The sequence below is a fragment of the Rhinolophus sinicus genome, chromosome 5 (assembly GCF_057876585.1).
Source record: "Rhinolophus sinicus isolate RSI-liver-muscle chromosome 5, RSI-T2T, whole genome shotgun sequence".
NCBI classification, from domain to species: domain Eukaryota; kingdom Metazoa; phylum Chordata; class Mammalia; order Chiroptera; family Rhinolophidae; genus Rhinolophus; species Rhinolophus sinicus.
The window spans coordinates 80,698,461-80,721,546 of NC_142505.1; the positions used below are offsets into that span (position 1 = coordinate 80,698,461).

At 40.3% G+C, this 23,086-nt stretch overlaps 1 protein-coding gene across 2 annotated transcripts in view; it reads left to right on the forward strand.

Moving 5' to 3' along the window:
* The window catches only part of KDM3B (lysine demethylase 3B), a 52,752-nt gene that overhangs the window by 10,894 nt on the left and 18,772 nt on the right, over positions 1-23,086 (forward strand). Inside the window, exons 2-11 of one of the 2 annotated variants that reach the window (XM_019740206.3) lie at positions 2,643-2,810; positions 5,501-5,614; positions 6,659-6,764; positions 8,313-8,437; positions 9,872-9,946; positions 12,603-13,202; positions 16,395-17,631; positions 18,538-18,739; positions 21,936-22,150; positions 22,924-23,076. In XM_019740206.3, coding sequence (XP_019595765.3) covers positions 2,643-2,810; positions 5,501-5,614; positions 6,659-6,764; positions 8,313-8,437; positions 9,872-9,946; positions 12,603-13,202; positions 16,395-17,631; positions 18,538-18,739; positions 21,936-22,150; positions 22,924-23,076 — 2,995 coding nt within the window. The remainder of the gene's footprint in view (positions 1-2,642; positions 2,811-5,500; positions 5,615-6,658; positions 6,765-8,312; positions 8,438-9,871; positions 9,947-12,602; positions 13,203-16,394; positions 17,632-18,537; positions 18,740-21,935; positions 22,151-22,923; positions 23,077-23,086) is intronic. The other variant, XM_074313581.2, reaches the window with a different exon arrangement.

The following is a 23,086-nucleotide window of genomic DNA, read 5'->3' on the forward strand; positions in this document are numbered from 1 at the left end:
GTACTTTCCATCCTAGCCTCACTGTTCCCACTCTAGGTCATGTAAGAATACCTTCTATTCCCCCTCCACTCTAATCCATCTGCACCCACTGCTAGCTAGCTGAGCTTGCCTAAAACCCGCAGCTCTACTCAGAGCTTGACCTTAATGAAACCTCTTAATGGCAACTGCATATATACACACTCACATACTTACCCACACATCTCCCATGGGCAGCTGCGTGAAGCCCAATTTCTTTATCCCGGTACTATGGGTCTTTCACACTGACTCCTAGTCTTTTCAGTCTGATCTCCCACTCCTTCCCCTCTGTCTGAAGCTCCTGTCCATCCTAGAACTTAATGGGACTTTTTTGGCCTCAGCCTATATCAGTCCCTCTGCACCCCTGAAGTGATCTCTCCTGCCTCTGAACATCCCCCACACTTTATTTTACTTTATTTCTATTTATCTTACGATTTCTTTTTATCCAAGTAGTGCTTTCCAATTGACCAAAGTGCTTTCAAATCCATTACTTTATTTAATTTTTACAACTAGTCTGTGCAATAAGTAAGATAGGTATTGCTTATCACAAGGGAGGAAAGCAAGACTTGAGGAGGGAAAGGTGACTTTCCCACGTTTTACAGTTAATGGAAAGTGGAGCTGAGACTCTAATCCAAGCCTCCTGGAATGTAAGCCCCAAGCTTTGTTCATTATGCTGCTACCTTTCTTGGTGCCTGAGTCTGCGCTTAAATGTAAGTTTGAATATATCTCTTTCCAGTTGCCTGCAAGTTACTTGAAGTTGTGTTTTACTCCCCTAGAAAATACATATGTGTATGAGTGAGCCCATTCATATATTAAATACAGTGCAGTTCACTCAGTGTTTGCCTTTTTCTCTGTAAAAATCAGGCTTCCCTTTTCGGAGCTTTGTTTCCCCATCATGTTTGTTTGCTTTTTAATAGAAGTGAAACTCATACTTGGTATATTATAAATAATAGAACTAGAGCTTCATATAAGGAATTTAATTTCTGGCATAACTTTTCAACAGTGCACTTCAATTCACAAGTATTTATTGCCTGTGAAGAGATTAAGCCTTGCCAGGCTACTGAGCAATAGTTCACACTTTTCAAGTATAAATAGCCTGAATTTTCACTTTAACTATAATTTTTATGTTGATTGGATGAGAACATACATTCCAACAAAAGCTGTTATGAATTCAGTAACGATTTTAATGGATTTGAATTTTATTCATTATATAATCTTATATTTGAAAAATAATACCTACATGTACAAGAGCTCTAGTATTCAGTCTGCAGGAAATACTTGGGGCCCCTAGTACCTACAGATCTTCTGGTAACTCCATGGTTTCCAGTTGGGAGTCACTGCTGTGGGATTCTGACAGTGCCCTACATCACTCATTATTACCCTAGGAAACTTCATGTGAGAAATTTCTTAAGAGAGCCAAGTGGGTGGAAAAGCGTTGCTTCCCTGAGTAATTGCTTTATGTTTTCCTTTTAGACAGTGAGAACTATGTAGCTGACCTTCTCTCCATTTTCAGATTGGCCTTCAAAAGGAAGCTCAGAGCTAAATATATTACTCAGTTATATAGCTGTATAAAATCTTTATTGCCTGCTTAAGTTTTCCCTTTTTACACTTTGGTAGTGACTTCCTGTTGTAGTTTGCTTGGCCCTGATTTTTTAATGTATATTTTATCGTTTTATTGTGTGTGTTTCCCCAAAGCCAATTAAAATTCTTTGAAAATGAAGTGGAATGTAAATAAATACTCTAGCCCTTCTTTTGTGACCAGTTATATTTTAGACACTGGACAGGTCCTAAATATTGATACTTATATGCATATATCCGCCTCTTTATGCTGTATTGAATATGCTCAAAAGTCAGAATTTATGTGGTAAAGCCAAACCTAAGCATACTATTAGAAAAATGTGGTTTCATTTAATATGAATTGCTTTAAAAAACAAACAAACATTGCAATATCTACTTAAGTATATCCCAAAAAGTGGAGTGTGTCTTCTCAGAGGAAGCAAAGCGTTATTGTGACAACAGCATGCCTCTGCTAGCAGATACTAGCTCACTACTGGCAATGGCACTTAAATCCATGGGCAGGACTGGGGAGGGCAACTATTTTTTTCCCAGTGTTTATATCCTTTTGAATTTTGCACCATGGTGCATACACGTATTACCCATTCAAAAAAATTAATAAAAGAAGTTCATGGTCATTTTCAGTAAAAGTGTAAAAAATTTCTCTTCTTGCTTATTAGACTGTGAGCTCCTTGAAACCAGGAAATGTGCTAGATTTCTCTCTGTATTCCTGAACCTAGCACAGTGCCTTGTACATAGTAGGCCCCCAGCTAGTGTGCACAGATGTGAATTGGAAACTAAAAGTTATCAATTTCAGTAGGATCACAGTTAAAAATTACTGACTGAATAACTCATGCCTCCTTAATTCTGACCCCCCTTTTCAGCGTGAGGCTTTCCTGGCTCTGCAATATAATTGGTTTTTATTGAAATCCATTTTTTTAAAAAAACCTTGTAAACAAGTTAGGATTTTTTTCTAGTCAGTTGTTCAAAACAAGGGGTTTATGTTTGTTTACATATAATAGTAAGATTTTTCCAAATGTGACCTCCAAACTGCTTGTTATCTCTTTTTGCAGATCTTTGTAGAATTTGACGGCTGTAACTGGAAGCAACACTCCTGGGTTAAAGTTCATGCTGAAGAAGTTATTGTGCTTCTGCTGGAAGGTTCTCTAGTATGGGCACCCCGGAAGGACCCGGTTCTTGTCCAAGGCACTCGCGTCTCAATTGCACAGTGGCCAGCCTTGGTGAGTGACTTTCATTAGCTAGGAACATGTTCGGTCTTTACTCCTAACTATAACTGGTATGTACCCAATAGCTAAATTCTGTAGAATTCCCAAAACTCCACTCTTAGTCCTTAACACACTTTTATTCTGAAGTTACCAATGCAAAAATAGGGAGAGATCTTTTCTTCTGTGTCTTCTGAAACTTTTTATGTTAGGTATTTGATGCTTTTTGTTTCTAAATAACTTTTCACCTTTAGTCTTATAAGGCTATGAAACAATGTTTGTAATCCTTAAGGTCTTTTTTTCTATAGAAACTTTTTTTCCAGCTTTGTTGAGATACAATTAACATATAACATTGTATACGTTTAAGATATACAGTATAATGATTTGATATACATATATATTGTGAAATGATTACCACAATAAAGTTAGCTAACAAGTAGTCCATTGACTCAGGTTTTACCTTTGTGTGTGTGGGGCCCAGGGTGAGAACTTAAGATTTTCTCTTTGCAATTTTAAAATATAAAATACAGTATTATTTACTGTAGTCACCATGCTATGCATTAGATGGCTAGAACTGACTTATCTTATGACTGAAGTTTGTACCCTTTGATTTCCCTCATTCCCCCCACCTCTGGCAACCACCAATCTACTCTCTGTACCTATGAGTTCAGGGTTTTTTTAAAGATTTTATTGGGGAAGGGGAACAGGACTTTATTGGGGAACAGTGTGTACTTCCAGGACTTTTTTCCAAGTCAAGTTGTTGTCCTTTCAGTCTTAGTTGTGGAGGGCACAGCTCAGCTCCAGGTCCAGTTGCCGTTGCTAGTTGCAGGGGGCGCAGCCCACCATCCTTTGCGGGACTCCAACCGGCAACCTTGTGCTTGAGAGGACGTGCTCCAACCAACTAAGCCATCCGGGAGCTCAGCGGCAGCTCAGCTCAGGGTGCTGTGTTCAATCTTAGTTGCAGGGGGCGGAGCCCACCATCCCTTGCGGGATTCAGAGGAATTGAACTGGCAACCTTGTGGTTGAGAGCGCACTGGCCCATGTGGGAATCGAACCGGCAGCCTTCGGAATTAGGAGCACGGAGCTCCAACCGCCTGAGCCCCCGGGCCGGCCCTATGAGTTCAGTTTTTAAGATTTCACATATAAGTGAAATCATACAGTATTTGTCTTTCTTTTTCTGATTTATTTCACTTAGCATAATACCCTCAAGGTTCATCCATGTTGCAAATGGCAGGATTTCTTCCTTTTTTATGGCTAAATAATATTCATGTATACACACACACACACACCACATTTTCTTTATCCACTCATCCCTCACTGGTGACTTGGGTTGTTTCCATGTCTTTGCTATTGTAAATGCTGCAGTGAACATGGGGGGGGGGGTGCAGTATCTCTTTAAGATAGTGATTTAATTTTCTTCAGATATATATCCAGAAGTGGGATTGCTGGATCATATTTTTAATATTTTGAGGAACCTGTACTGTTTTACCAATTTACAGTGGCTTTACCAGTTTACATTCCCACCAATAGTGCAAAAAAGTTCCCTTTTCTCTGCATCCTTGCCAGCACTTAACCTTATGTCTTTGATGATAGCCATTCTGACAGGTATAAGGTTATATCTCATTGTGCTTTTCATTTGCATTTCCCTAATGATTAGTGATGTTGAGCCCCTTTTCATGTACCTGATGGCCATTTGTATATCTTCTTTGGAGAAATGCCTTTTTGGGTGATTTGCTAATTTTTTAACCAGTTTGGTTTTTTTGCTATTGAGTTGTATGAGTTCCTTAAATATTTTGGATATTAACCCATTATCAGATATATGACTGGATATATTTTCTCCCATTTTTTACATTGCCTTTTCATTTTGTTGATCATTTCTCTTGCTGTACAGAAGCTTTTTTAGTTTGATGTAATCCCACTTGTTTATTTTTGTTTTTGTTGGCTTGTGTGTAAAGGTTTTTTTTAGTCTTGTTTTCTGAAGTCGACAAAATTATGCAACAGCATTTAATTCTAAGAGTATCCATTTGTTTGTATCTATCCTTGTTAGCAAAGTATTGGCATAAATAGTTAACATTTTTAACAAATCTCATTGTTCTGTGGCTAACCAAATGAAATAAATAACATTCAAAACATATTTTCTATCTATTGATTATCCATATCATCACTTACTACACTCTTTTTTCATTTGTTTTTAAGGCCACTTTCCAATTGAACTTTTAGAAGAAGCTCAAATGGATATGGGCCCCTGGGTGACTGTAGGCTATTTATTTATGAAACAGTAACATGAATTTACCCATGCATATTTATACCAGTGATTATTTTAGAAATCTCATAAAGATTTCAGGAGTTCTAGAGATGATAATGGTGTAATTCTTTACTCAGGGAATTTACTGTAATTTAGCCCTCGTGAAGCTATGCAAGATTAGTCAGATCTCTAGAGAAAATGAGGAATTTCTTATTCTTCCTATCCTTTTTAGCTGCAAATAAGAGTATTGAGCTGACTTTCTGCTCTAGTTTGCTTTTTATGATTATTTGTGGGGCAGATGCTGGGTTGGGAATGTTTCCAAGGACTTATGCTTTAGTTCATCTGTATTTACTGAGGTGAAAGATATGTTTATAATGGATATTTTCTCTGATGTTAGAAATTCAATTGAATTGTTATTTTATTTTCCAAACTCTAATCAATTTCTTGTCATTGTACTTCACAGACTTTCACTCCCCTAGTAGATAAAATCGGTTTGGGTTCTGTGGTTCCAGTTGAGTACCTTCTGGACCGAGAGCTTCGTTTCCTGTCAGATGCTAATGGGTTACATCTGTTCCAGGTACTTAACACTTGCTCTAGTCCTAAGCTTATTTCTGTCCTTGCTAATTTCTTTACTGAGTATGAATACGGTGTTTCCCCTTTTCTTTTAGCATTGAAACAAAGTACTTCCTCTCAACAATTCCCTGTGCCTTTTACAGTTTCTCTGCTCCCTTGCAAAGTACGTTTGATGGCTGAGGCTTCTTTCCTCTTCTACACACCCCACCCGACCCTAACACCACACTTAAGATCATAATTTTACTCGTCTCCTCAAAAGAGGTGGCTTCCCAGAGGTGACTGCTTCTATAACTGGAGTCTGAGGGGCCTACATTCATGTCAGTGGCAGGGAGGCTGGGAGTTTGGGCTGGTCCTGGGCAGCATCAAATATTGCAGAGCTCAGGTATAGCTTTAGTTACAAAGAAAAGGGGTAAGTTAGTAGTTTAAACAAACTAGCATCTGAGTTAGAGTTTCAGAATGTATAGATGGTAATATTTGTTACTCATTAGTAAGGATTATCGTCTGAAGGTTAAAAATTAGGAGACTTCTAAGATTTGCTGTTTTATTGAGGCAGCTAAGAGAAATACGATTATACCTAAACTGTTCTATGAAATATTAATGATGATTTCTTTGTTGATGTTTTCCTCCCTCATTAGGCCTCCCTCCCTTTCAGCAATCTTGCTATTCAATATTCAAATCTTTGTAATCCTAGTGCTTATATGAGTAGGCACTCAGTAGATGTTGGGTAAATATAAAAATAAGCAAAAAGATTTACATGGAATAAAATGTTTTGTGGTCTAACAAGTATGAGAAACACTATTTTTTTCCTACATGTATTCTCAGAGCCTTTATATGCTCTTGTAGAAAGATACAGTATATAATATTTCCTACACATAATTGATCTTAGCATCTTTATTTTCTCCAGAGCATCTCATGAGACTAGGGTTTCTACAGAACATTCTTGGACAAATGCTGATATGGAGCTCCTCAGGAGTATGGTTTTTCTCACCTGGTTAGATATTATTGTAATTCATTTTAATATTCAGTTGTTTTCTTTTATTTTTACCAGATGGGAACAGATAGCCAAAACCAGATTCTTTTGGAACATGCTGCTCTGAGAGAAACAGTTAATGCTTTGATCAGTGACCAAAAGCTGCAAGAGATATTCAGCCGAGGTAAGACTAGGTAGTCTTCTGACCCTGAATTCTGAATCAGGTGTATAAACAATGTTGAAAGTGATAGAATAGGGAGGATACTGTGCAACTCTAAACATTTATTTGTGCTTGTCTTCTTTTTGTGGGTAAAGAGTATCTCCAGTTAGCTCGATCTGTAGAATAGATTAGAAAAATAGGATCTCACTCAGACTACTGTTTCCTCTTTATATTGCGTTTCACATACACAGTTTTGTTGTGGTTTTGTTTAGTTGTTTTTTCATTTCTTAAATATTCATTAAGGAGCAACCTTAATAAATATGAGCTAGAATAACTATGAACTAGAAAAATCTCTGCCCTTGTTGAGCTTACTGCCTGTAAGGGTCTCAAGGACTAAAGACTGTTAGCACCAACAAATAACAACTTAGAGTGCAAGGTGTATTCATAAAGGAGGCTGTCCACAAACTCATTCGCATTAACAGCATGCTACTTTTTAAGAGTGCAAACAAGAAAGAATGTTTAGCTTTTTCCAGTTCAGATACAGATTTGCCCAAGATTCTACACAAAGGGTAGACACTGCTTCATTCATCTTTCCCTTCATGTCGTTCATCCACTCTCTTCCTTTCTGAACCTCATGATGATCAGGATTTTCAGTGAAATACGGTCCTTGGTTCTCTTTTGTCAAACTAAATCTAAACAGGTAGAAGTAGGAACACTGATCTATTTAGAGAAAGAGAGTATCAGGATAAAATGATGTTTAATCAAGGAAAGGTATGGGGAAGAAAGAATGTGAGGAAAAACTGATAGAAGAAATCGAGTGGACAGAATGAAAGGTCTAGAGATGTGTATGAGTATGTATAAAATTAAGCTTAATTAGAGCTCTGAGAAATACTTTAAGTAAGGATTTAGCTATATAGTCTCAAATGTATAAGTTATGCAGGAGAGAGAAACTATCCTTTGAGGACCCGCTGAAATTACCAGCTGATAAAGTAATATCTTGGAAACTCAGAGTTCCTAGGAAGATATGCTGTATTTGTTTGGACTATTATTAGTGCAGAGGCTGGAAACCTCACAAATTGAACTGTGCATCTACTATTATTGAAAGTTAAAGAGCAGAGTAAAAATGGTTATATCATTCCTATGGTAACTTAACAAAATAGTACCTTCAACTGACTGGCCTCCCACTTTTATTATGTAGGTGTCAGACAGGTCTGAGTACATTTTCATACTACCTGTAGTTTTTGATTTGTAAGCTCTTTTCTCTTCCCTGTATTACTTCTAGAATGGGAAGACTGAGATAAGGTGGAATCAGAGGCCTGAGAGAGTCTTAAGAAATCTCTAAATAAATTAAATTTACAAAGGTCACTGGGGAAAACTATTTGGTTTGTTTTTAAATTGCCAAGTATGGTAAATCTGAAATTGCTCATTTATTCAACTCCATACAAGAGAACTGAAAGTGCCAGATATTTACACCATATAGTTTTCCTTCTTCTTTTAGAAACAATTACGAAATACTTAGCCAAAAATGTTCAATACTGATTGATATTCAATACTGACTGATCTCTCCTTTAGGTCCCTACAGTGTTCAAGGTCATAGGGTCAAAGTGTACCAGCCAGAGGGGGAAGAAAGTTGGCTCTGTGGTGTTGTAAGCCATCAAGATTCCATCACCCGTCTTATGGAGGTGTCTATAACTGAGGTAAGGCTCAGTGCTACTTCCTCTAAGGTTCATCCATCCCCTTACAGAGGGTGGTGAATAGAAAGGGAGCATTTCACATGTGTAAGAAGACTTGGGTTCCATCTGTGGCTCTATCACTTAATGACTGTATGACCTTGAGAAAGGCTGTTCAACTTTCTTAACCTCAGTGTTCTCGTATATAAATTAGAGGTAATTAGGGAACCCCATACACACACACACTGACCTCATAGCATTGTTTTGGGAAGTGAGAATGTATTTGAAAGTGTTTTGAAATCTATAAAACAATATACAATTGTGAAGTGGTATTATTTTATCATTTGTAAAGGTTAGTAGTAGTAGTCAGTATTTGCTTTTGCAGTGCTTATGCCACTGTCCCTTAGATACTGAAAAAATTGTTTCTAATGAAGTAAACAAAAAAACAGCATTTAGAGTTATCTGGAGAATTGTATAGGAAAAACAATAAATGAGTGTTTTGAGGCAAATAAATACGTATTTTTGATATATTTGAATAGGTTTCAGACTTGACCTTAGCAGTCACATGTAATATAAGCATACATGATTTTATTTATTTGAGTTTTTAAAAAATTATTAATCTTTATTTAAAATTTCAGACAATGCACATACATAAAGTAGATTTTGAAAGCCATCCCTTCCCCTTCGCAAATATCACTACCCTCAGTAGTAACCACCACTAATAGTTTGATATATGTTACATATTCTTCCAAATATCATGTGTGTATAATATTATCTATTTGTTATATAAATCATACTTTAAATTAACATCTTTCTGTGTAAATATATGTAGACATCTGCCTTGTCCTTTTAAAATAGGTGCGTACTATTCCACTGAATGGATGTATCATGACTAATCTAAAATTAATGGACATTTAAATCATTGCCAGTATTTTTACTAATACAAATAATGCTGCAGTGAATATACTTGAACATATATCACTGTTTCACATTATTGGAATAAATTCATAGGTGTGGAATTGCTAGGTCAAAGAATATGCATATTAAATCCCACCATGTCAAATTGGCCCCTCCCTAAAGCTTTTATTTTTTAATAGTAGAGTGGTGCTTTTAATGATTATTGGTTCTGAAGGTTTTTGGTTTCTGTAATGTACATAATAGGAAGGTTTTAGAGATGCAGAACGTGAAATTAACATCCCTAAAAGAGACTCTTGGGCAGTTAACAAATATTTGAATGCGAATGCTTACCATACTCCAGACTTTATTTCAGATGTTATTCTAGAGAGTAAGACAGTTGAGATCCCTGCTCTGGTGGAGCTTTCATTTTAGTAGGGAAGTAGAAACAAATAAAGAGATCATTACATAGATTAGAAAAATACATAATTATGTTTTTGGTGGACAAGGTATTAAATCTTCCCCCCCCTCTTTTTCCTATAACCTGTTATCTTGCTCCTGCTGTAGAGTGGTGAGATCAAGTCTGTAGATCCCAGACTGATTCATGTGATGCTGATGGATAATTCGACGCCTCAGAGCGAGGTACAGTAATGGACTGTGTCTGAGCAGACTCATGCGCTTGCATTATGTTATTATGTAGATTCCTTATGTGTGTGTTATCCATGGATGCCCTTTGGATTTCAGCTCTGGCCACTGTACATCTTCCTTTCTCCACAGTCTTGTCCAGTTAAGGGAGGATAGTCTCAAGAAAGAGACCTAGTCTGGGCAAACCCTTTTAATCACGGCTATATTGCCTAACTCTTTTAAAATCCATAGCCTATTTCTTCTTACATTCTTTTAGGATAGGTATATTTGAAAGATACAGTAGACATTTAAAGCTGTAGTAAGCAGTGGTAATATTCATGATCTACCCAGTAATAAGAAATGGAGAAGCTACAGCCTTTTTTCTTTTCCATTAGGTGGTAGTGAGCTCCAATGGAGTCTGAAATTTCGTATCCCAAGAAAATCAAATCAAACAGGTGCCTAGTTCAGTGCTCAGCACACAGTGGATTACTCTATAATTACTGTGAACCAGGCCAACTCTTGGTGCATTTAAAATTATCGTAGCCCACAAAAATGTACATTGTAAATCAGTGCCTGAACCAATCAAGGAATTCTATGTGATTTTCCTTTAGTAGAATATTGACAAGTACAGCCAGCTGTCCACATATTCTCATAGTCTCTTAGCGCCTCTAATATTGATGCTTTGGCCACTCCCGCTAAGTAGACAGTTCTTCCTCATCGTCTTTATCCAGTCATGCATGGCTTCAAGAAGCAAGATAAGGGAAGAATCAGGGTTAAATGAAATCGTTCTTTACTACATATTATATTACCACAAGTAGGATAAGTCTCTTGACTGTGTTTACATGGCTGAAAACACCTTTTTGATGGTGTGTTGGGCCCCTTTTTGCTTCCTTATTCCATTTATTCAGTAAGCTACTATTATATGCCAGGTACTGTTCAGCTGGCTAGATATAGCTGGGGAGTACTGGTATCAATGTCCTAGGCTGTCTGCTCACATGTGAGTAGCTCACCGTAAGTAGGACATTGAGTATTTACTATAAGTTGTTGCTCAGCGGGGTTGCTGTGAGCCAGGCTCTGCTCGTTGGCCAGGTGAGTTAGAGGTGAGATCTGTGGTTTTCAGCAGCAGGTCTGGAATCTTCCCTAGTCAGCTTTGGCCATGACGTGACTACCTTCTTAGCTCACAAAGCACAACTATTATTGACAGTTCTGCCAAGTTTTATAGTAACCCTTCTTAGAGATCCATAGTCAACCTCATCTCCTTGAACAAGTGAGCAAGAGGGGAGATTTCACTGATCATACTTTTGTAGTTTACAACAATGAAAACTGGATGGTGATAGAGGTTGAAGAAGGGATAAAAATGTTTCAAAAGGATCAAATGAAAATAATTCTTAGCAACCAAAAATAGTTCTTGAATGAAAGATTTAGAAACTTAGGTTAATATTACCAAAAGTATGTGGGAAGTAGAACTTTGAGCTTTGATTAAGAGTTGTAGAAGGAAATTAAAGGAGAAAAGATGGAAATGAAGGCAGAAAAAGAGAAGGGAGGGAGGGAAATACAGGAACTAGAACTGGCAAAAGAAATCTAAAATTTGAAAAAGTTTGTTGTAACAGCTATAATAATGATTACAACAAAGCTACAGATCTGCACAAAGAATTTATAAATATTCAAGGGCAGTTAAGAGTAGATTTATTGTTAGTAAATATTAATGGCTAAATAATTGTCACTAGCTTACTGCCACTCCCAACACATTATCAACAAAGTAAACGATCTGAAAGTTACCTGAAAAAGCTAAAAAGAATACCTGCTTCATGATGGGATACCAATCTAAGAATGTTTCAGACAAGTTCTTGCTGCACAAAGGTTGCTTGAGAGAATGTTAGCTGTGTCCCAAGCCCCTCCCCCTTTGTACTTCTTAGGAAAGAAGATGGGAATTGCCCCTTCTAACCTGTATCTTTTAAGCTTATCTGGCCTCTCAAATAAGACACAAGTAAGATATTATGAGATAGGCTGAAATTATTGGAAGAGCTAAGAGATTTGATTGTTTGGGCAATGAACCTGCCTTTTTCGCTTTGCTCTAATGCTTTGACATAAGGTCAGGAGATTTTTTTTTTGCTTTTTTATAGTGTCTTTAAGAGCAATCCAGACCTGTCTCTTTTGGGTTCACTTTTCCTCTGGTCAGACTCAGAAATGCTGGTTTTCCTATTGTTGTTACCAGTTTTTAGTGACTTCTGGAGGAAGAGATTTTATACTTCAATATTTAAAATGCCAGTTTCTGTCAAACAAGGAGATAAATATGAAATAAAGTGTTTTTCCATCAAGGGACAAATGAGATCCCAGCCTAGCTTTGGCAGTCTATGTTCTGCAAAAGAAATTCTACAAATTTTTAAAATCTTCAAAAAGTTCATTTGAGGAAGTAGTACATTTTATTTAAGGGAAGGTTTGCCAAGTGAGTTAATCTCTAGTGACCGTTATCTTGAATATGTGTGTGTAAATTGAGTCATAGTAAGATTGGAGCTTTTTCACAAAGGGGAGGTCTTAGAGCTGGCATTGGCACTTGGCAATCTGTGCCTGCTTTGATTTTCTGCTTCTAGACATGGGAAAGAGCTAATGGTTTATGGTTTTCACAGGATGGAAAGTCCCTTGTAATAAATCTCTTTTGAATTTTGTTTTGTAGGGGGGTACGTTAAAAGCAGTAAAATCTTCCAAAGGAAAGAAGAAGAGAGAGAGCATAGAGGGGAAAGATGGCCGGAGGAGAAAAAGTGCTTCGGACTCTGGGTGTGACCCTGCATCAAAGAAATTAAAAGGAGACAGGGGTGAAGTAGACAGTAATGGGAGTGATGGAGGTGAGGCGAGCCGAGGGCCCTGGAAAGGAGGGAGTGCCAGTGGAGAGCCAGGGCTGGATCAGAGAGCCAAGCAACCACCGACTCCATTTGTCCCCCAGATTAACCGCAACATTCGCTTTGCCACTTACACCAAAGAAAACGGCAGGACTCTGGTGGTGCAGGATGAGCCTGTAGGTGGGGACACACCTGTACCTTTTACTCCATATTCTACAGCCACAGGTCAGACACCTTTGGCACCAGAGGTGGGTGGAGCCGAAAGCAAAGAGGCAGGAAAAACACTGGAACAAGTTGGCCAGGGCATGGTGGCTTCAGCAGCTGTGGTCACTACCGCCAGCTCTACCCCAACCACGGTGAGGATCTCAGACACTGGCCTTGCAGCAGGGACTGGGCCAGACAAACAGAAAGACAGCCGGTCGCAGGCCCCAGGAGAGGTGAGTTGTTTCAGGGGCAGATGTGCAAGATTTGGGTTCACTCTTTCACCCTACTTTGTTGTTAACACATTAAAAAGTATCTCAATTGTCACAGGGAAGGAGTATTTCTGAGATGTGCTTAAATTGAACTCTGGATAGTCCTTTAGTGCTCATTGGGCAAATGTGTATATTTTAATAACCTTTTCAGCTCTTAAAAGTCACTTGAACAGTTAGGCTAATCAAAACTGATCATACAACCCAATTTAATGAAATAAGAGATTTGGTGGAGAATCTTCTTAATTCAATTATCTGTTTAGTTCACATGGTGGTTGAGCCTCCACCAGGATCGGGAGAGGCAAGGTTAATGAATTACAGTGATGGTAGTAGTCAACACTATAATTAAGGCTACGTGAAAGCTCCTGTTACCAACCCATGCTTTCAGTTCATCATTTTCTATGATATTTTCCCTTGAGATTGGGCTTCTTTCCATGATTTGATATGGCCCTAAATTTTTCTTAATCTTTTTAAGCTAACTTAATCTGTTTAAGCTTTACCTGGAAAATTTGATAGAATTAATCACAGTAGTATCCAGTTTACTGTTTTCTTTAGCTGATATGCATGTATCATTGCTGAAATTGAACTTTTGTTAAATACAAATTAGCATTAAGTTGACTCCCCAATCAAATTTGAAACAATATCAAAATCAATTCACATAGTCTTCTGACTCTTACTTTGGTCACCAAAGTATGATTCATGATGTTTAGTCATATTTTTTCAAGCTGGAATATGAAATACAAAGATAAAATGCTAAATGATTTTTTAAAATTATATATAGGAAACTACTGTGTGCTAAGTACTGTATATTTTAAAGAATTGAAATCGCTATTTGAAGGAGCTCACATCCTAAAATGGAAACATTTTAGGTATAACAATGCCAGGTAAAACATGGAGTATGCATTTCACCTGATTTCTTCCCCTCCCTAGAAAATGCAGTTTGTCAATCCCTAGTGTGTAGGGATGGGGAGAGAGGTGAAATGTTCAGGCAGAGAGAAGAAGGCCTGTAAATGCAAATTTCACACTGTTCATGGTTTGTCCTCTTAGTTGACCAGCATTCCCAAGAGAACAAAGTGAGGTCTTATGTGGATTTCCAGTGTGTGTGTGTTGTCATATTGCCCAGATTAATTAAAATCAACTCCATGTCGAAGGCAATGTCAATGTAAATGGGGATTACAAAATAGACCACATTTTACACGCTGCAAGGAGAGCTTCACTGAGTGCTGTTATTGTTGGGAGTAGTAGCAAAGCTGAATAGATGAAATGTGGATTCAAAGGGCATTTTCCATACAGGTTGGAGAAATTTCTGTGACCGCATCAGTAATTTTGTTAATGTGTCAGCCTAGGTATTCTCCTTGGGATAGGATTTAAAAATACAGACATGGATGTTTCCATTATGATGTCAAATCAAGAAGTTTAGAAACTTCTCGCACTAAAAACTTGAGTTGAAATCAGCTTGTCATCACTTTCTTATAAGAAAGGGATTTGGAATTTAATCATTTGAAGGAAAATGAAAGACCATCCAAATTGGTCTTCATTCATGTGTGTATTTATTTTTAAAGGGTAACTTTAGTAGTGAAACCTGAGCTACCCATGCTGGTTCCTTGCAGTCCTGCAGGTGTCAAGGCGCCTGGCCAAATCCTGCTAGCGAAACAACTGCAAAGCCTCAGGGCTGTGTCTGTCTATTCCCTTCTTTTTTAATGGGAATGGTTGTTGGTTAGTGGGAAGGAAAAGAAAAAAGAATAATGAACTCTAAAATGCCCTGAAACTGTCTCTGTAGCAAATGTCAGCTGGTGAGCTGCCTGGTCCTCATGCTTCTATGCTGCCCTCAAGCGAAGTCTTAAAGTAGAATCCTCTTGCATATTTAAAGAATACCTTAGGTAAATTGAAACTTCCCCCTTTTTTAACAAAGCCCTTTTGTTTACCTGGAACTTTTTTTTAAATTGTGGCAAAGTAACATGTAACATAAAATTTGCCGTTTTAACCATTTAAAGAGTTCAGTTCTGTGGCATTTAGTACATCCCCGATATTGTACAGCCATCACCACTGTCTAGTTCCAGAAATTCTCATTGACCCCAAAGGAAACACCATATCCATTAAGCAGTCATGGGATAATTTTTATTTCCAGTGTTTCAAAGTGAATGTTTGGGGGGACCATCCTCTACTACCTGAAGGTTAATTGTTTTTAGTACTCTATGGTTCGTTAGTCAAGTGTTAAGACCTGGGTTTTATTAAATTAATAAGTATTACATAAGTGCTCATACCTACCTACGGATGTTTCTGTGTATGTACTGGTATATGGGTGTATAATATATGCCCTTCTTTACACACACATTGTTTATTCATATGCATAAGTTAACTTTTTCAAGGTGAAAGAAGGAAAGTATTTTTTCATTGTGCAGTTTGTTATGCTTAATGCTTTTGTTGGGTGGGCATATCAGCATCTACATTGTTTCCTGTTTGGAGACTTGTTAGATCCTGGTGGTAACACAAGGGTTCAGTATGCTTTCTTTAATTTAGCATCTTTAGGTCTAACTTTATTGAAACATATTCAGCTTTTAGATTAACTTGGACCCATAAATGAATTGCCAAATTCCAAAAGGACCCATCTTTGGGAGTTTTAAACTAATAAAAGAATACTTTTCCTTAACGTACAATGGGCTCATGGGGCTGAAGTCACTTTTGTAAGATGGGGAATTTGCAGTAGCTTAAATAAATCAAAACTTCAACAATAGCCCCTAAGGTCATTGAGGTAGATTACTATTACATGGTCATTTGGTATATTTCAAAGTAAAAGCTGATGTCTGTTCAGGAATCCTTTTCACCAATTCCCTGGTGGAGCCATTATTTCCAAAGAGATACTAGGAAGCCTACACAGCTTCCTAGTGCTGTGACAACCAGTTCACTAACTACCAAGGGAGTGGCAGGATAAATGACATCCTGCTATGTCTAGCTCACTTTGCTAAAGATGCTCTCTGTGTGGTCTGTGGCAGGTTTGTTCCCTAATGCTGGTGAAATCTAGTTATAAGAGCAGTTTTCATGGAATTGTAGGAGAGAAGTTGATTGACCTTACAAGAAATGTTGGCCTAGGTCCAAGAAAGAGATCATACGGTTATAAAGAGATGCCAGCATCACTAACTCAAGCTGTCTTCTTTTCAGAATTCAAGAAATTCTGTTCTGGCCTCTTCTGGATTTGGAGCGTCTCTTCCAAGTTTATCACAACCTTTGACTTTTGGAAGTGGGAGGAGCCAATCCAATGGGGTTCTTGCCGCAGAAAACAAACCTTTGGGCTTCTCTTTTGGTGGGAGCTCTGCACCAGAGTCTCAAAAAGACTCTGATCTCTCCAAAAACTTGTTTTTTCAATGCATGTCCCAGACTTTACCCACCAGTAACTACTTCACTACCGTTTCGGAAAGTTTGGCTGATGATTCCTCCAGTCGAGATTCATTCAAACAAAGCCTTGAGAGCCTGTGTAAAGGCAGATCCACTCTTGGAGCAGACACTAAATCAGGCTCTAAGGCTGGCAGCTCTGTGGACCGGAAAGTGCCTGCAGAGTCCATGCCCACCCTCACACCAGCCTTCCCACGGAGCCTCCTGAATGCCCGCACCCCAGAGAGTCATGAAAATCTATTTTTACAGCCCCCCAAACTATCCCGAGAAGAGCCCTCTAACCCTTTCTTGGCATTTGTGGAGAAAGTTGACCATAGCCCTTTCAGCAGCTTTGCATCTCAGGCATCAGGTAGCTCTTCCTCTGCTACCACTGTCACCTCCAAGGCAGCACCCAACTGGCCCGAATCTCACTCCTCTTCAGATTCGGCATCTTTAGCAAAGAAGAAAACCCTCTTCATCACAACTGACTCTTCCAAACTGGTGCCTAGTGTTCTGGGCTCCGCTCTTACCACCGGGGGTCCGAGCCTCTCTGCCATGGGGAATGGCCGCTCCAGTTCGCCCACCAGCAGCCTCACCCAGCCCATTGAGATGCCTACTCTCTCCTCCAGCCCCACGGAGGAGAGACCAACTGTGGGGCCCGGGCAGCAGGACAATCCCCTCCTCAAAACCTTTAGTAATGTCTTTGGCAGGCACTCAGGCAGCTTTCTGTCCTCCCCAGCAGATTTTTCACAGGAGAACAAAGCTCCTTTTGAAGCTGTGAAAAGGTTCTCACTGGATGAGCGAAGCTTGGCTTGCAGACAGGACTCGGACTCCAGCACCAACAGTGACCTGTCAGATATGAGCGACTCTGAGGAGCAGCTGCAGGCCAAGACTGGCCTGAAGGGGATTCCAGAGCACCTGATGGGGAAGCTGGGCCCCAATGGGGAACGCAGTGCTGAGCTGTTGCTGGGCAAAAGCAAGGGGAAGCAGGCCCCCAAGGGCCGGCCTCGGACCGCACCCCTGAAAGGTGATCCTGCTGGGGCTCTATGTATGTGGGATTGTCTCTGGCACAAGTCTCCACTGCCTGTTGTGTTGTTGGGCAGCTGAGGCCCTCCCTGTGGAAAGTTCTATCGTCTCAGAATCACATAGCCAGAAGGCCCTAACAGAGGCCCCCTCACCGGGCCTGTTTCAGGGCAGGATTGTCTCTAAATCGGCACTAAGAGGGGGTATGTGCCCTGCAGAGTGATAATCCCACAGAGGAAGATCTATGATCTTCTTGGTAGTCTGTCTGGTCAGAAACTTCTTCCTTGTGTTTTTCTGCTTCCTTTTGGTCCATCCTCTTTAATTTACTTCAGGGGAGTTACTGAGTATTGGTCTCCATTCTCACATAGCAGGCTTTTACTGACTGGAAGCAAAGAGAATCACTCCTCACTTTGCTTCTATCTGGCACATATATCAGGTTTTAATGCCTTTTCCAAAAGCCATTAAATCCTGTGGTGTGAGGTCATGGTCCAGAAGTGTATGCAGGCTGATTGGAAAAAAAAGTGAGGTGGTAAAAGTAGCTGTTGTCATTAGAGACTGGTGTCCCATGAGAGCCCCCGGGCCCTTGAGTAGTAGAACAGTCATCCCGTGAGGAGCTCGAGGCAGATGGTGGCTCCCTTCTGCCTTCTTGGGTTTTCCTCACATGTGCCCACAGTTGTTTCACTATAATGGGCCACTTCCCACAAATTCTCCGTGGTCCTTAGCTCCCAAGTGAAGCCTCTTTGCTCCCTCTGCTCCCTTTCTGTTAAGGATGGCCCTGACGGGCATACATCTAAGCAGTGCAAAGAGGAGTGACCCAGGTCAGGACAGGTGTGTCCGCAAAAGGATCGTGTTATTGCATCTCGTCTATACCTGTCACAGCCAACCATTTCTCCTCCCTCCCTTGACGTAGTTGGCCAGTCAGTCCTGAAGGATGTGAGCAAAGTGAAGAAGCTGAAGCAGTCCGGAGAGCCCTTCCTACAGGATGGGTCGTGCATCAATGTAGCCCCTCACCTGCACAAGTGTCGTGAGTGCCGCCTGGAACGCTATCGGAAGTTTAAGGAACAGGAACAAGACGACTCGACGGTCGCCTGCCGCTTCTTTCACTTCCGGAGGTACCCAGACTTCTCCTTGGTCTCCTGCCCAGCTCCCACTGGTGATGTGTAACTCCCATTGTTCCTCTGCATCTGGAAACATCTCACCATCTTTCTCTTCGTTTTCCTTGCTCCTCTGCTCTCAGAGTCCACTGCTCTGTCGTAGTAGCCACTTAGTTGTTTGGATGGCGAAATGCCATGTGGCTTTGTCCGTGAGAATTGCAGTTGAACAGTCTCGGCTGCCAGCTCCTCAGCTACATTGAGTTATTCCTAACTTGGGTTCCATTTGAAACCAGTGGTATAGCAGCAGCAGGACTCCGTTTTATGTTTTGAATCTGCCTGACCACTCACTCGCCTCTTCAGTGATAGAGTAACTGGAGTCCCTTAGAAAGAAGGGAAAGTAAGATTAGGAGAGAAAGTGAATCGTCTTTGAATTAGAGATAACTGATAAATCCTAGGAATATCCCCTGATTTTACCAAACCACAGCTATTTAGTTACTTTTCTTACACTTGATAAACTTAGAAGAGGAATTTCTTCTAAATGATCTTTAAGAATCTTTAATTTTTAAAATAAAGAAATCCAAATGGTTTATCCACACGGTGTGGATTCACTTATTCAGCAAATGTTATGTTGAGCACATAGTGTGTGCTACTCATTGCTCTGGACACTGAGGGTATTAGTAGTGCACAAGACCTCAAATTCCAGTCCTTGAGAGGTTTGCATTATAGTTGGGGAGGCAGACAGTAAATAAGAAAAAAACTTAAATTAATGGTATGTCATCTGATAATAAGTATGAGAAAAATAAAGAAGGGAAAGAAGATTGAAGTGTGGGGAGACTTAGAGAAGCTATGGTGTTAAATAGGATAATTTGAGAAAGTTCGATCTGAGTAAAGACCTGAAGGAGGTGAGGGAGTTGGCCACACATTTTTCTGGGAGACAAATATTCCGGGTAGAGGGCACAACAAGAGCAACTGTCCCAAGGCTAGAATATCCCTGGTGTGTTTATGAAGCCAGAGTGACTAAAAAAGTAAGCAGGGAGGAAAGGAGTTGAGGCCAAAGAGTTCATGATGGGTCCAGATTTTAAAGGGCTACTCTCAGGGCCCTGGCTTTTATGCTGAATAAGAATCATTGGAGGTTCTGAGCTGATGAGTGACCCTGATGAATGTTTTAAAGCAGCACTGTGACAACCTTCTTGAGAATAGATTATATTGAGGTGAAGGCAGAGGAAAGAGGTTATGGCAATTATCCAGGTGAAAAATGATGGTGGCTTAGTGCAGGGAGGTAGCAATAGGGGTGATGAGAAGTGGTTGGATTAAGGATATATTTTGAAGATAGAGCCCACATGATTTTCTGATGGGTCAGTTGTGAAGTATGAAAGAAAGGAGTAAAGGATGATTCTACAGCTTTTGGCCTAAAAACTGGAAGAATGGAGTTTCCATTTACTGATAAGGAGATTTCTCAGGGGAAAGTAGGTTTGGGGAGGAAAATGGGGAGCTTTAATTTGGGCATGTTAAATTTGAGGTGCTTATTAGATTTCCAAATGGAGGTGTTGAAAGGGCAGCTGGATATACAACTCTAGAGCTGAGAGAAGAGGTCTAAACTGGAGGTAAGAATTTGGATGTCACCAGGTATTTAAAACTGTTTGAGTCTAAGCCTGATTGATAATCGTGTAAGAAATCACAGTGTAAATAGAGAGGAGAAGCAGTCCAAGGACTGAGTTCTGGAGCTCTCCCACATTGAGAGAGGGGGAGATGAGGAGGAGCTAGTGCAGACGGCTGAGAAAGAACAGCCAGCGAGGTATCCTGGAATACAACTGAAGAGTTTATCCTGGAAGGTGTAGTGAACCGTGGCAAATGCTCCTGATTGGGTCAGGTAAGATAAGAACTGGAAGAGACCATTAGATTTAACAAGAGGGAATGACCTTGTCAAAAAGCTTTGGTAGATTGGTGGGGGGAAAGCGTGATAGGAGTGGATTAAAGGAAAAGAGAGCTGGCAACATCAGTATAGACAACTCTTCCAAGAAGCTGCTCTAACAAGCAAATAGATGGGAGCAAGAGTGAGCTGATACGGGAGCACGAGGATTTTTGAGAGAGCAAGTACAAATACTGACAAGAATGATTCAGCAGAGAGGAAAATAGATGATGTAGAAGAGAGAATTAGTGGAGGGATGCTTATGAAAGGATAGGATGTAAAGCATAGGTGGAAATATTGGTCTTTGCTGAGACCTAGTTCATTCATTGTAGCAGATTAGATGGAGTCCATGGGCCCAGCTGCAGGAAGGTGTGGTAATGTGGCCAGAGTTTGTGGGAGTTCTCTTCTGGCTCTTTGTATTTTCTCAGTGGAACACTTAACAAGGTCTTCCAGGGGAATTTTGGAGGTTTGAAGAGAAAGGAGAAGATACGAAACGGGCATCTAGGAGAGGGAGTGCACCCTCTGGATTGTGACTGCCAGGCAATAGTAAGGGAACAGCTGATGTAGGTAGACATGAAGTTACAGTGTGACAGTGAGCCTGGCTCTGAGTTTTTCTCTGACCTAAGTATTAGCCAACCTTCTTATTAGCACAAAGAATGCATACTATTAGGTTGGTACAAAAGTAATTGTGGTTTTTGCAATTTTTTCCCCCTTTTTCCGCCTCCACCCCCCTACTCTGGTTCAAGCCGTTGTTTCTCAGTCTAGTTGTGTAGGACACAGCTCCCTGGCCCATGCTGGTATTAGGAGCCTTGCGCTCCCCCCGGCTGAGGCAGTCGGTCACCAGTCATCGGTCGCTCATGGCAGCTCTTGCCAGCTGCCGGCCACTCATGCTGGCCACCGGCTGTTGCTGGCAGCATGGCAGCACAGCAGCCCGCGGCAACCCACGGCAGCTCACGCCAACTCTGGCTGCTCACGGCAGCCCAGGTCCAGGGAGAGATGTTGTTCACAATCTTAGCTGTAGAGGGCGCAGCTCACTGGCTCATGTGGGAATCGAACCGGTGACCTCAGCGTTAGGAGCACCGCGGTCCCACCACCTGAGCCACTGAGCCTGCCTGCAATTTTTTTTAACCTTTTAAACCGCAGTTACTTTTGCACCAACCTAATATGTTGGTCAGATATGGTGAAAGTTCTTAATTCAGCCTGATGCCTGTTAAGTCTCATTTTATTGTCTTTTAGGTCCTAGGATTTTAGTGTATGTTACTTTGCATGACTGCTGCTATTTGACTGTTTTCCTTCCCATCTCAGGTTGATCTTCACTCGAAAAGGGGTGCTCCGTGTGGAGGGGTTTCTGAGTCCCCAGCAAAGCGACCCTGATGCCATGAACCTGTGGATTCCCTCTTCCTCCCTAGCAGAAGGGATAGACCTAGAAACCTCAAAATACATCCTGGCCAACGTTGGGGACCAGTTCTGCCAGCTCGTGATGTCCGAGAAGGAGGCCATGATGATGGTGGAGCCACACCGTAAGGCACCCTCTTGCTCATCTTCCATGCACTCCTCGTTGAAACTTTCGTTTTCTTTTAAAGGGAGGAGTGGAAGGACTGGCAGATGGCATTTTCTATAGAATTAATGAGTGATAGGACTCCTTTGTAGCAAACTATATAGGCCCAAAGTATTTAGGCCCTAACTATATCCAGCAGACCTCACTCCTTCAGTCTTTGACAGTTAAACCAAAAACTTCTTCCCTGCTTACCTTTCATTTTTGTTGCACAGCTACCATAATACGCATTTTGATCCCTGTTTGGGTTTGGTTCTGAATATTTTCAGCTCGCTTTGAACCAGTTTGTATTACTAAGCAATACTCTCTGATTTATGCATAGATGAAGTGCTGTAGGGTGCCATGTTTCACACCTAGAACCTGCATTATTCAGACATTTATGACATTTCCATGTCTGTGAGATACTGGACCCTATTTCCAGACTAAGGGAAATTGTGCTATGAAATTATGCCCTACATTTCAAGAGAAGAATCTTCTTATTTCAAGCTCCCCCAAATTAAAAATGTTACGATATTGTAAGTGATACCATGAGGCATTCATTCTCTATTGACCCTTGTTCAGAAATATTAGAAATTTCATGTATTTTGTTTCTCTTGCAATTACAGAAACATACCTCATGAATTTTTTAGTTTTATCATTGGAAAAAACAACTTGAGTAGGAATCATTGTGTCTCTGGGGTTTTTGCTATTGTTGAGGATGGTCAGTGCCAACGATATTTCTCTTCGTCTTTCCACCAGAGAAAGTGGCATGGAAGCGAGCTGTGCGTGGTGTGCGGGAGATGTGTGACGTATGTGAAACAACTCTCTTCAACATTCACTGGGTTTGTCGCAAATGTGGATTTGGGGTCTGCCTTGACTGTTACAGGCTCAGGAAAAGCCGTCCACGCAGTGGTAAGCAAAT